General features: G+C 33.0%; 1 protein-coding gene across 1 annotated transcript; it reads right to left on the reverse strand.

Moving 5' to 3' along the window:
- Positions 1-3447: 3447 nt before the first annotated feature.
- Positions 3448-4491, reverse strand: LOC128193547 (nuclear polyadenylated RNA-binding protein 3-like). Its single transcript, XM_052867239.1, has one exon. The coding sequence runs from the start codon at positions 4180-4182 to the stop codon at positions 3715-3717; it is 468 nt and encodes a 155-aa protein (XP_052723199.1). The 5' UTR covers positions 4183-4491; the 3' UTR covers positions 3448-3714.
- Positions 4492-13087: the final 8596 nt, after the last annotated feature.

Raw genomic sequence — 13087 nt, forward strand, 5'->3', positions numbered from 1 at the left:
AATAATTATTGAAAAAAGGTGTTCAGAAGAGTCATTTCCACCTTCTAAGAATTGGTAAATAGGTCAAAGTTACTAATTTACGTCTTAAGTTAAGTGTTGGACTGTGGGATGATGTTTTTGTCGTTCAAACAAAGTTTCGGTATATATCAAACGAAGATCTGATCATTACGGAATGTCAAAGGTTGATTGGTGAAAGACTGTCTTTAATATCACCTCTGAATGAGTGAGGACACTCATTAAAGCAAGGTCTCATCAGCCAACTTTTGGCGTTCCAGAATGAGCTGATCTTCGTTTGGTATATATCAAAGCTTTTTTTGAACGATAAAAACACCATGTCACAGCCCAACATATAACTTAAGACGCAAATTAGTAATTTTGACCAATTTACCAATGCTTAGAAGGTGGAAATGACTCTTTTAAACACCTTTTTTCAAAAATTATTCTAAGGATAGATCACACGGTTGTACATAAAATCTCTCTTGGCAAATGCAAAGGTTCTAGTTGTAAAGGAAGTAGATGCTTAAGTTCATCTTCTAGATTTGAGCATATGACATTTGGTTGGAAATCACTACCATCCCAAACAAAGATCAATCATTCATCTTATGTCGCCTAATTATGGGGAAGGATCTTGCGTGCCAAATTAGTGAAAGTTTCTTCCTTGATTTCTTTAAACATAGGAAATTTATTGGAATCTTCACGAAGCTCAAAAATTGACCAACTATTCAACTTATCTATAAGCATCTTATCTCTATCTCTAGGTAGAAAATTAGAAGAAGCTTAATAAAGATCAAAATCATCATCATCTTTGCTTTTATATAAAGCAAATGAAAAAGTGTTTTTTATGGAAATAACATTTACTTCTCCATTGAATGTTTTACCAACACAAGACAAAGTTGAATTATATCTCCAACAGTAGCCACAAGAGGAAGACTTTTAGTATTTCTAGCAAATACACTCACAGCCATGTTGAAATCGTGATTTGTGTCATCAATTATTCTCAGGTGACGACTATATTCAAGTGTGTTGTTCGGGTGGTAGCAGCAATGCCATGTGAAGCTGAAAATCTCTAATCTTTTACTGGAAAATATGAAATGCATCTAAAACTAGAGAATTCAACTGCTAAAATTCATGCTTATGTAATTGAAGAGGATATGGTGACCCCGCTTTATGGCAATTTTAACGTTGAAAAGTTGAGTAGAAAGCGGAATATATTACTCGGAGTATCTTAAGGTCATGGTCGCATTTGTGGTGTTGAGTTAGGCTTAAAGTCCACTTTTAACTTGTTATCAGGGCCATGTTAGAGTTTATGCTAGCGATATTTGTTATTTTTTGGGTATATTGTTCCACCTACTATCAAACCACTTAATAATGTCTAGTCTCACGTTCGAGATGTATATATCTTGGCATGAGAAGGATGTGTTGGAAGTTCTACATTGACTAGAGATAATGTCATTTTAAAATATGTAAATGGGTGCAAACATCATCTTACAAGCCGATTTTGATGGGTTGAATTAAGCTTAAAGTTCACTTTTTAACTCTTGTGATAGAGGAAATTGCATTTTAGTATTTACTTCAATGTAATCTCATTGTTTTGCCTTTGTTGTCTTCTCCTTAAGCTCTTATAAATTACTTATGTGAAAGGGACCTTTAATAAAAAGTTTGTCATATTCTTGTCACTTCAGTTAATGATAAAATGTTTTTTTAAGTAAAATATGTATACAACATAAAAGGGAGACAAAAACAATTGTTTGAGGAGTGGTTGAATTTTAGTTTGGTGCTTTGGCCTTAGCTTTTGTTTCTTTTTATAGTTACCAACAACTACATAACAAGTGCTTTGTGAGGCAGAAAGAGTGGAAGTTACAAGATAATGTTAAGAAGTAAATTTTAAATTGTACGTAAAATTTATACTGTATGATAATGTTAAGAATGACAATATTAAGAAGTAAGTTTTAAATTTAATTAAATTTTATAAAATTGAGTTATAATAATATAATTGTGTGATGATCGAATAATCTGGTGTAATTAGCATCACTAGTTGCTCGTGTTAGGACAAGACAAGAATAGAACACCTGACGAAGTATTTTTAAAATCTATTTAGTTTAAGTGTTTTATCCTCGTATAATATATAATCATGAATTCATTAAAAAATAACTTCTTTACAATACATTAACATAATATTTTTAAATTATATGATATCTTTTAAAATTGAAAAATGAAAAAAAAAACAAGTGAGAAAGGTATCAACCAAATTAAAGTATTACCAATGCTCAGGTGGCGTCTGAATTGCTTTCCTTCACCCAATGGCCATGTCAACATCAACATTAGTTAAACCATTATTACCATGAAAAAAAAGTACATTTAATAATCATTTTGTACTGGACGAGCAAATTAGAGAAAAAAAAAATGTAACCAAAACAGAAGTATTAAAAATTAAATATTAAATATTTTTAAGATCTCAGCTTGTTGAATGGCTTTAGAGCTTATTCAAAATGTTACCGTTTTAAAAAATAGTATAATAAACATATTTTTAATAGGTTAATAGACTAAGTTTTTACATAAACCAATATATCTAAATATTTAAATAAAACAAATAATTCCAACACATTACAATAAAAACAAATTAGCCCAAGAACTATATCCTATTATATTATTTTCGTTTATTAAATAATTAAGTAGTCTTTTGTTTTAAGCCTTAACTTTTTTAATAAAAGACATAATTAAAAAGTTGTCTTAATTTCTTAAATAGGCTCCAAAATAACATGTCCCCTTAATCTAAAAACTTAGAGTCATCACTGAATTTAGATGTCTCATATTCTTTATACAAGCAACAAATAAAGTGCAAGAATTTTTGTTCTGTGAATTTGAGAAAAAGATATTTGCATATAACTTTTCAGAAATCTAGAGACTTTAACTTCTTCATTTTATCGAAGGACTGATTCAATTACTACCATACACAACACTAATCGATTCCTACATGAAGTGCTGTGACTACAATGCTGTGAGAAAATAAAGTGCAAAAATCATTTCAATTAAATTGGCATAAAGTGCAAAAAACAAAGCTAAAAATATAAACTTTTTTGTAGCCTATTTTAGCCACAGCAATACATCATGAATTTTTCAGAAGCCATGATTTTTGCATACCAGCAATTTAGTTCCATTTCTTGAGCTTTAGGATGAACCTTTCTGCAATGCTTAATCCCAATTACCAGAAAGAAAAATAGAGGTAACTTGTTGGCTAGTGGCTAGTGCGTAGTAAAAGGAAAAGGAATATATAGCAATAAAGAAATTCCCAGAAAATGTTTCTTTACATGAAAAGAAAAAAAGAAGGCAGGATTCCCTACATATGCTGCGTCCAAGCATGATCTTTGTGCACATCACTTTTTCCCCTTATCCATGTGACATGAGCAACTAGAATAAAGTTCTGCATTGGAATTTCTTATCTTCATCTTTCACCAGCAAACTCAATCACTTAACTTTTCATTCATTTTCTGGTTTAACATACCATGGTTGTCATGTTGGAGCAATTGCCTCCAAAGCACAAAAAGCAAGAGAGATTGATTATGTATGCACATATAAACAACTATTTCTATGTTATTTTCTTGAATGATACATATAACACAGCAAAATTCAACACAAGACTCAAAAGTTTCTAGCCAGAGTTTAATAAGTTTAATAACCCAATGTTAACGCCTAACTTTCTTCATTGTTTGAGTCCTATACCAAGCTTGATGTGCTCAACAATTCTTCCTTCCACCCTTTGTTAACTTTCTGAATAAATTCTTCCACTCTTTTCCTCAGTTCATCATTGCTGTCATCTTTTTCACTTCTGTCATCATCCTTTTCCTGTTCCACCTTCTCTTCATCTTCATTGCTGCAATCATCATTACCTTCAATTTCAATATTCTTAACTGTTTCAGCTTCATGATCATGTGACACTTCTTCCACTTCCACTGCCTGTGGCATTGGTGTTGTGTCTTTCTCCACCACTGGCTTAGAGTTATTAGCTCCTTGTTTCTGATCATTTGCACCCTTCAAAAGATGAATTTCACTCTGTTGATGAATGCTGAGGCTAGGCTTCAAGTCCACCAGAATTATGACTATGATCAAATTGCAGAAGCAGAAGATGAATGCTGAGCTGGAAGCAGCTTGAGTGATGAACTCCAACACAGAACCCAACATCATGGCTTGGAACAATTAGGACACAAACACAGAAAAGGGCAACAAAGAGTGAGTGAGAGAGGGTGAAAACAAACAAGATATCAGCAACAGCTAACTCTACATGCAATGTTTTGAAGACTTTAAGGGCCTATTTAAAGCCCTATTGGGATAGATGCAAACGTGGAAACGCAAATTTTAAGGAGTTTGTTGTGAAAGCTATCATCAGAATGTAACAATACAATATAGTATACGCACATTTGTGTATGTACATATGTGAAAGCTATGGAATATGGCAATATAATACACAGTTGTATAATAATTGATTGATTCATGTATTAATAATGAGTGTGTGAAAGGTTCTTCCAACTGTGTGTGGGGCGTCTTTTATTTCATTGATTAATAAAAAGTCTTTTGTACTATGCAAAGAGCATCACATGGAGCTTTCTCAGCCAGTCATAGGCACAGCCTATGTCATAAATCGACATCACCAACCAAAACTCTTACGTTTTTGGTCTCTGTGTCGAGTCTCTACCCTTTCTTGTTTCTAGTTTTGTTGATTTTGTAACGATGGTAATTAAGAAAACTGAAGAAATGGGTTAAGATTTTGTTATGCTGTTTTGAAGATCTTGAGATTTTTTACTGTGAGTTGGTGAAAATGACCAGGGACCTAACTCTGAGCAAGATACTGTTGAATGTTAGAAAAATTAGTTGTTTTATTAGCCTTGAAAATGTCACCTATGATATGATGTTCATAGCTTTGTCCCTCATCGGATATTTCTGTGCCTGTCTTTGACCCAAAGGAACATCATCTAAAATTTCTTAGGGCCAAATTTATATTCCAAGTTTAATTTAATTTAATATTCATCACAACGTTATTATTCTAACTTTTATGATTAAATGGTTTTAACATTTTCATCTTGTATACTTTCGAAAAATTAAATTCGTTCAATTTATCCTTAAGGATACTTAACTTTGAAAAAGATAGTATGTATATTCTTTTTCTGAAAATATACCCATTTTAATTTTTTTTACCCAAATAAGCTAATTTCCATTTTATTTTTTAAACTAACCCGTTTACTTTTTACACTACAATATAGTTTTCCTCCTTTTTTCTTTCAAATTTAAAAACAAAATATAAATTTTGATCGATTTTCTAACATGAGATGGATATATTGAAAATTCGACTCTTTGAAAATCAGATTCTTAATATATCCACTTTTATGTCTAAAAAGGTCAGAATTCGAATTTTAATTCATTTTTTAAAATTGAAAAAATATATATATAAGGGAAACCAATTCCTTTGCGAAATCTCATTTTAAACTAAGATAATTTGAGAATTAAAATAGACGAATTTATTTGAATAATGTTTTAAAAATAGGTTTGTTTTGAGAAAAAAAAATCACTTTAATAATCATAATCATTGACAATAATATTTTACAACCAATAGGGAAATATGATTTTTTTTGTTTGTTTGTAATTAATGTTTTTCTTATTTTCATTATAATACTCATTAGAAATTATTATCTTTTTAAGCTTATGCAACATTTTTTTCTTCATTTTATCTTCAGTGAGAGTTTTCAATATTTGGATAAAAATAAAAAAAATAAAGCATAATCATTCAAAACAAATAAATTTATTTAATAGACATGCAATAATTAATATGACAAGAATATTTAGCTATATGGAAGGTCTTATCATTGACATTTTTGTCAAAATATTCTTTTTTTGTATACCACACATTTAATCATGAAATTTAAGTTATGTGTTAATTTCAATTGAGAGGAATAGGTAGAGTCATAAATAGACGTAAAACAAATATTCTTATTTTTTATAACTAAATTAACACGATTATACATAAATAATTTACAACAATTATGCATATATACTAAGAGTAAATATGCAATTATGTAGTAAAAGATGTATCATGTGTCTTAATAAATTTCAGCACACGTGCCAATTCAAATTAATAATAAAAAAAAATTAATATTTTCATGGATATGCATGCTCCTATGCCCAAGACAAATTTGGATAAATGTGTTACTATACATTTATAAGAGAAGAAATCAGTAAAATAAAAAATTAAGAAATGGAAATATCAATAAAAATTCTGTCTATTCAATAAAAAATTACGAAATCTTCTTAGATTTATCTAAATTATTGAAGTTATTTCTCCAACAGGTAACTACATTTTGTCAAAATTTTAAGGTTTAAACCATCGGATGGTCCTCATGTTTGTATCAGAATCTCAGTTAGGTCCTCATATTTTCAACTGTCTCAATTGGGTCATAATATTTGTAAAATTGAGCCAATTGGGTCCAAATATTTGAAAAATTGAGTCAACTAAGCCCGGTCCGTTAAATCTTCACAGACGGCGTTAAATGAGGCTGACGTGTTGCATGTTGATCTCAAAGTGTTTGATTGCGTGGAATTTTTATTTAATTTAAGCCATTATGACATGGCAAAGGGTTTTACTAATTTTCAGATTAGGAATTTACTTATCTTCAAATTAAGCCAAAAACTGAATCAGTCCAAAGGTCCACCATCGCTGCCACCACCGACAGTCACCATTTTCACCATTACGCCTAAACCCTCTTCAACCCCAATCTCCAATCAGTCCTTGCATCATCCAAACACAACTTCGAACCACCAAATATCAGATCCCTTCCTCAGATGAACAATCCCAATTATCCCCAATCGCAGTGATAAGCCGGAGGACGAAAACCATAGTCCCCGTAGAGACATTGCCGCTGAGACGCCCACTGGCCCAAAAGATCCACTCCAAAACGCAGCTACCAACTCTAACCGGCTCCGTCATGTTGGTGGCGACACTCAAATCGTCGCGGTCCACCGCTCCATCTCCTTCTTCGCCCTCATTCCGCGTCGGCTCCCAATTCTTCGCCCTCACGTGCCGCCACGCTCGCCTCGTCGTCAAGGACCGAACCCTCTAGAGGAAATTCAAGATCCCCTGTTACCGCAACGACGAATGCTACCTCGAGGAGCATTACTTTCCCACGCTCTTGTCCATGGCAGATCCTGATGGCTGCCCCAAATACACACTCACCAGAATTAATTGGACCGGCACCGTCAACGGTCACCCTTATACTTACTGTCATCTTCAAGAATTGAAATTTCAAGCAAGGTACGTTTTTTTTTCTTTCCTCGTGTTATTTTATTTTATTTTATTATAGTCAAAATGATTGGAGGGTGGGTGTTTCCATCTTCAGCTTTATATATTGGAATCTGGGTTTTGATGCTTGTGTTATGTGTTTTTCTCTGGATGATGATATTTCTAGGGGTTTAAAGTTAGGAATTACTTTTTCTGAATTTTCAATGCACAAAATGAAGGAGGAAGAATTTAACCAGAATCAGCTTGATCGATTATGTCGTTGACCTCATTTGGAGACTCACTACTACATCCCCCTCCCAACAACTCTAATTTCAGATAACCCCATCAAATAGATATAAATCGACTCCAAAAAGCGTCGGCTTTTCTGACTCAAAAAAACCACAAATCCCTTTTGTTTTCTTCTGTGTTTGGCATCCAGGTTCTGACAAGGAAAACTCACTTAAGTCATTGTTCCCAAAAAGTTAAGAACAAAGTGAAAGGCCCCAGCAGAAGTCTCTACTCTGCACAACTCGCAAGGTCGAAGGAAAATCAAGCAAACAACCTCCGTCGCCGCCCAGAACCAGAAGAAAAAATGATGGAGAATAGTGTTGGTAGCTGCGTTTTGGAGACAGTGGAGGATGATGAAGACATGGAGGATGATGAAGACTTTGAATCCCTAATTAAATCTTGTGTCATGTCATAAATTATTCACCTAAAAAAAATTACATAATATAATACTGTCTTATCAGCATTTTAAGTATGCACCACGTTAACTCAAGTTAACACCGTCTGGAATAACTTAACGAATAAGATAAAATTAGTTCAATTTTACAAATATTATGACCCAATTGAGACAGTTAAAAATATGAGGACCTAACTAAAATTCCCATAGAAACATGAGAACATCCGAGAATTTAAACCAAATTTCAATTTAAAGAGTGCAGACACCTTTTAAAAGAAAATTGAAGCTCAAAATTAAACAAATAGGTTTCGTCCAACTAAGCCACCGATAAATATTTTTAAAAAATGTAATGATATTTAATTTAAAATTCTAGACAGAATAACAGTAGTAGATTAAATAATTATAATATATATATATATATATATATATATATATATATATATTCTCACTTCTTATTTTGTTATTATTATCTCTCTTCATATAAATTAGTTTCAGTGGACTGATTAATTGAAGTGTTGAAATATCAGTTCATATACCATGCTATATATGTATATAATACATAATTGGACAAACACAACTAAGAAATTCAGTTAACAATATGTAAATACATTGAACTTTGTTCAAATAAAAAAATAAACTTTATTCAAGTAATTATTAATAATGTTGATGATTGATGCTCATAACCATCGACAATTATTGTTTATCTACCTTGGTTGACTTTCAACTAAATTAGATTTAAGAGTCAAATTCCTTTTATTGCTTTCTCATTTCTGCTTCTTGGATTTTTGTTTATTGTTTCTGACACATAAAAATGGCTTTTATGAATTCAATAATTTCATTAAAATATTTCGTGGTTGACTTATAATTACTGACATGAATTTTAGTCACCTAACAATTATTCGTGTATTTCGATGGTTTATTCCGTAAGAAAACTGTAAAATGTACATTTACGTTTTTAACACTATTCTTCATAGAAGGTTAAGAAACATTGTTAATGGAAATGGAGTAATTTTGTATCCGTATGATAGGTGTACGATAAATTTAATTATATATTTGGTTCTTCTATTTATTTGGTTGTTAATTTAGTCTTTTAATTTCTTTTAAATGGTTTAATTGGATTTTTTTTAAAGTTGAGGTTAATGTATTATACTTTTCGAATTTTTAATCTTTTTAAAAAATTAAAATTTTTAATTAGAAAAACATAAATTGTCACATATAGGGGATAACATCCAATTTTATATACTTTTATATGTTTATTGTCATGAATAAATTAATTATTTTTTAGTTTTTTGTTTTATCCTTAAGTTTAATGTATTTTGTATTGTTTTGTATTTTAATTATGTTGTACTTGTTTGATTTCTTATATATTTGTTTAAGTGTGTGAAATAAATGAATATAGAACAATTTTAATACAGGAAAACAAGAAAATAATCAAGGAAGCATGTTTTAGAGAAGAAAAGATCAATTTGAAGCAAATACTAGCATCGGACTCCACTAGGATCACATTCAGTGCTTCAATTACAGGCGATGCTTGGGATTGAGTGTCACATTTGTGGGGTTGAGCACCACTAATCCCTACTCAAGTAGGGCTGAGTGGTGGGGAAGTGATGTTGAACGCTAGTTTGACAGAGTTGCTATTTCACAATTTATTCAATGGCGTTAAGTGGTGGCATCACTAACATGTCAAATATGAGTATTTATTCATACTTCTCGCTAGGGTTTTGGAGAATTCCACATTTTCACAAGTTTTCTTCGCCTAGGGTGCTTAGGAGAGAGTTTTGGGGGTTGTTAGGTGTCTTGGGAAGCTCTTCCTTCTCCTTTAATAGTTTCCACCTTCATCCATGGTGATTTCCCTTTTGGTGTTAGGATGGAAGATCAATTGCAATTTGGAGATGGAGATGTGAATCGAAGGCTTGGAGCACTTACTAGGTGCCTTGAGAAATAACCTTCTTCTTCTCGTTTCATTTTCTTCCTTCAATTTGTAAACCTTAGGTTCTCTACCATAGAGAGCTAATCCTATTTGTTGATATTAGATATAATAAACTAAATATTGTTTATGTTACGTTAATACATATGTTTTTCCATTTCAATGTTATTAATTGATTTTTATGCTTAATGTCTTTTGTGACTTGATCACCCACATCTTGATTGTTGGTTTTTTAGGTGTTATAAAATATCTTTTGAACCTAAAACTGAAATTAAATACTTAATGAGCTTGTATCTAGGGATAAAAAATGATTCGTCAGTAATCTTGAGAATCTTAAACTTAATGTATGGTTGTTTGTTAATGATCCAAGGGATTAGACTTTAATGAGTTGTCATAGGCTCAAAGCCACTAGGAATAAGATTTGAGTAATCTTGTGAATTGATTTTGACATGAATTTGAAATTGATATGATTGTGTATGCATGGGAATGAAGTTGATGAAATATAATCTTGACATTTGTAAATAATTGATGTTAATTTTTTTTGTTGCACATCAACTGTTTGATAAAAATACTAAAAATAATTTCTTTATTTTTTTGTGAGTTTTCTTGTCTAATTGAGTTGTGAATTGTGAGAGTTGTCGTGTGTTGCACAAGTCCCTGTGAAAAGAATAATATTTATTACTTGCTACGTACGACTGATGCACTTGTTGTTTCCCATTAACAAGTTTTTGGAGTCGTTATTGGGGACTTGTGTTCCAATATAAGGCAATTTGAGTATTTATGACTCTTTTAAACTTTGTTGTGTGTGTTTTTTTTCTTGTGCTTTCTTTTATACAGTTTGCCTATAAATTTTTATGCTTTCCATTGATTTGGTTTATGCTTAATGTTTGTCTCGGACTACGCCTTAAAACATGATCTAGTTGTTGGAAGGTCCTAGGGATGTGATTTCGGCAGCCTTCCTAACCAAATCAAACTAGATAACACAAGTAATCAGGGATAAGATTGTAAGTTTGACACCCACCGATCTGGTTCTTTATATAAGTCTTGATGCATGCTTGGGTTAATAGATTGTGTAAAGTGCGTCTGATTTAGATAAACACAACCAGAGAAATATGAGTGTTTTTACCTTAGAGAATAGGAAACAAATATTAGTAACCTTATGAGAGTACTTAGTGATCTTGCATGTAAAGACCTGAAAAATAGAGTGTTATAGAGCAGATTGATGTATTAGAATAATGAGATCGATTATTTTACTTTAAAATAATCTGATAATATAAAATGAAATTTTATAAACTCTTCTCATTATTCTAAGAACACTTCATCTCTCTAGAACTTTATTCCTCAGAGTTCTCTGAGTTCTCTCTAAAATTTCTTCTTGCTGAGTTATCTGTTCAACGATCAGGAAGTGCCTAGGCGATCCTGGCGTTGAGGGCTTGAGTTTGGACCGATCAATTTCTCGTTCTTCAGCTGGTAAGTTGTCTCCCTTTCTTTGTCCGCTCTTCTCTGTGCTGTGAGCATGCAACGATTCTGGTTGCATGTGATTAGTAGTTATTCCTTCCATTTCTAGCTCAATTTAGGTTCTAAGTGTGGTTCTCTATCACCATTTGGTGAGTTGTAGATTTCTGTTGAAATTCCTTGCTGTGCAAGGTACGGCTGGAACGTTTCTGTGGTTGGGACTGTGTATCTCTGAGGTAAGGGAAGCTAGGTTATGTTTTAATTATCAATTAGTGTTGTATGTGAGGAATTTTGTGATTTAAAGTGTTGTACAGTTAAAAGTTCAGTTTGTGAATGTATGTTCTTAACTGATAAAATGGTGGGAACTGTGAAATGTGATTGAGGAGATGATTTGGATTAATCTATATGCTGTGATATGTGCAAATTTGTGATTGTTATTGGTTGTGATGTGTTGTAGTGTTGAGGAAGTAAATTGTGAAGTGAATTGGGCTGGTTTAGGGTATTTTAGAGGAAGTGAGGTAGTGAAATTGAGAATTGGTGGTCAAGGGCTGTTGGTGACTGCTGGGATGGTGTAAATAGGTCATATGGGACTGGTTTGAGTCATTGAAATGGTCAAAAACAGGTTCCAAGTGGTAGAATTGATTTTGGGTCTATAAGTTGATGAATTGGCGGTTTTAGAGTGTAGATTGGGGCATAAACACTTTAGATTGGTGTTAGGAATGTTTAGAATCCTTTAGTCAAGTTTAATTTAGTATATATATCGAATTATGAGTGTTAGAAGTTGGCCAAGTTGAGTGGAATTGGTAAGGAGTGATTGAGTTGTGTAATTCTGCAGAATTTCGTTCTGCAGATTATGCAGACTCGCTGTGCGAATGGATTCGCATAGCGAGTTATCTTGGCGAGATGCTCTCTGCCAATGTAACCGCATAGCGAATGAGTGCGTTGTGCGAGTGATTTGAGAGGGTTGCTCTCTGTTTATCAATCCGCATAGCGAGTGTAATCGCTATGCGACTGATTGGGGTCTGGAAGCATTCTGTATTTTATTCGATCAGCGAGTGGGTCTCGCTCTGCGAGTGATTGGGGGGTTCAAGTCTCTGGATAAGGCTTTTTACGTAGCGAATTGGGTCGCTATGCGAGGGGTTGGGGTCTGTAGCATTTTACAATTTTATTCGCATAGCTAGTTTAGTCGCTATGCGAGAGATCCAGAGTAGTTGGTCTCTGTCTTTTGTTTTCGCAAGGCGATTTAGATCGCTGTGCGAGAAGTTTATGGTCTCGCTATGCGAAGGTGTGCGTTGTGCGAGGGGTACGTTCTAGTTCAAGTCTGGTGTGCTCTTATGTTGTTGAATATGTATCAATAAGTGTTGTATGAAGTAAGTTGAAGATGTATCATGTAATATCTGTGGTGATTGTGGTATGTTGTAATCAAAATGGTAAAGTTCAAATGTGGTTTATGGACGTAATTTCTTGATCCTCAAGGAGAGGAGACGTGGTGGTGCCCTATGTTGTGATTCAAAGTAGAATCTCTAGTTGAGATTCAAGTAAGTTTAGAATGGATGCAGGAGCTCAGTCTTGGGGGTTATCCTAAAACTCCAATGGTCTTTCATTCTCAAGTAGAGAGGATTGATCCATGTCGTGAGGAGTAGCAGGAGGTCCTAGTCTTGGGTGCTTCCAGTATGGCCCAAGGTGAGTGATAACGGACTAACCTCGTGAGTGTGGTAGGGTGAAACCCATTGGCAATGGCTTTGCAAAGCAGTAGAAG

This window comes from Vigna angularis, chromosome 8, assembly GCF_016808095.1.
Source record: "Vigna angularis cultivar LongXiaoDou No.4 chromosome 8, ASM1680809v1, whole genome shotgun sequence".
Taxonomy (NCBI): domain Eukaryota; kingdom Viridiplantae; phylum Streptophyta; class Magnoliopsida; order Fabales; family Fabaceae; genus Vigna; species Vigna angularis.

Bases quoted from the DNA above. Each gene is read 5' to 3' on its own strand.
- LOC128193547 (XM_052867239.1), bottom strand. From the start codon at position 4,182: ATGATGTTGGGTTCTGTGTTGGAGTTCATCACTCAAGCTGCTTCCAGC.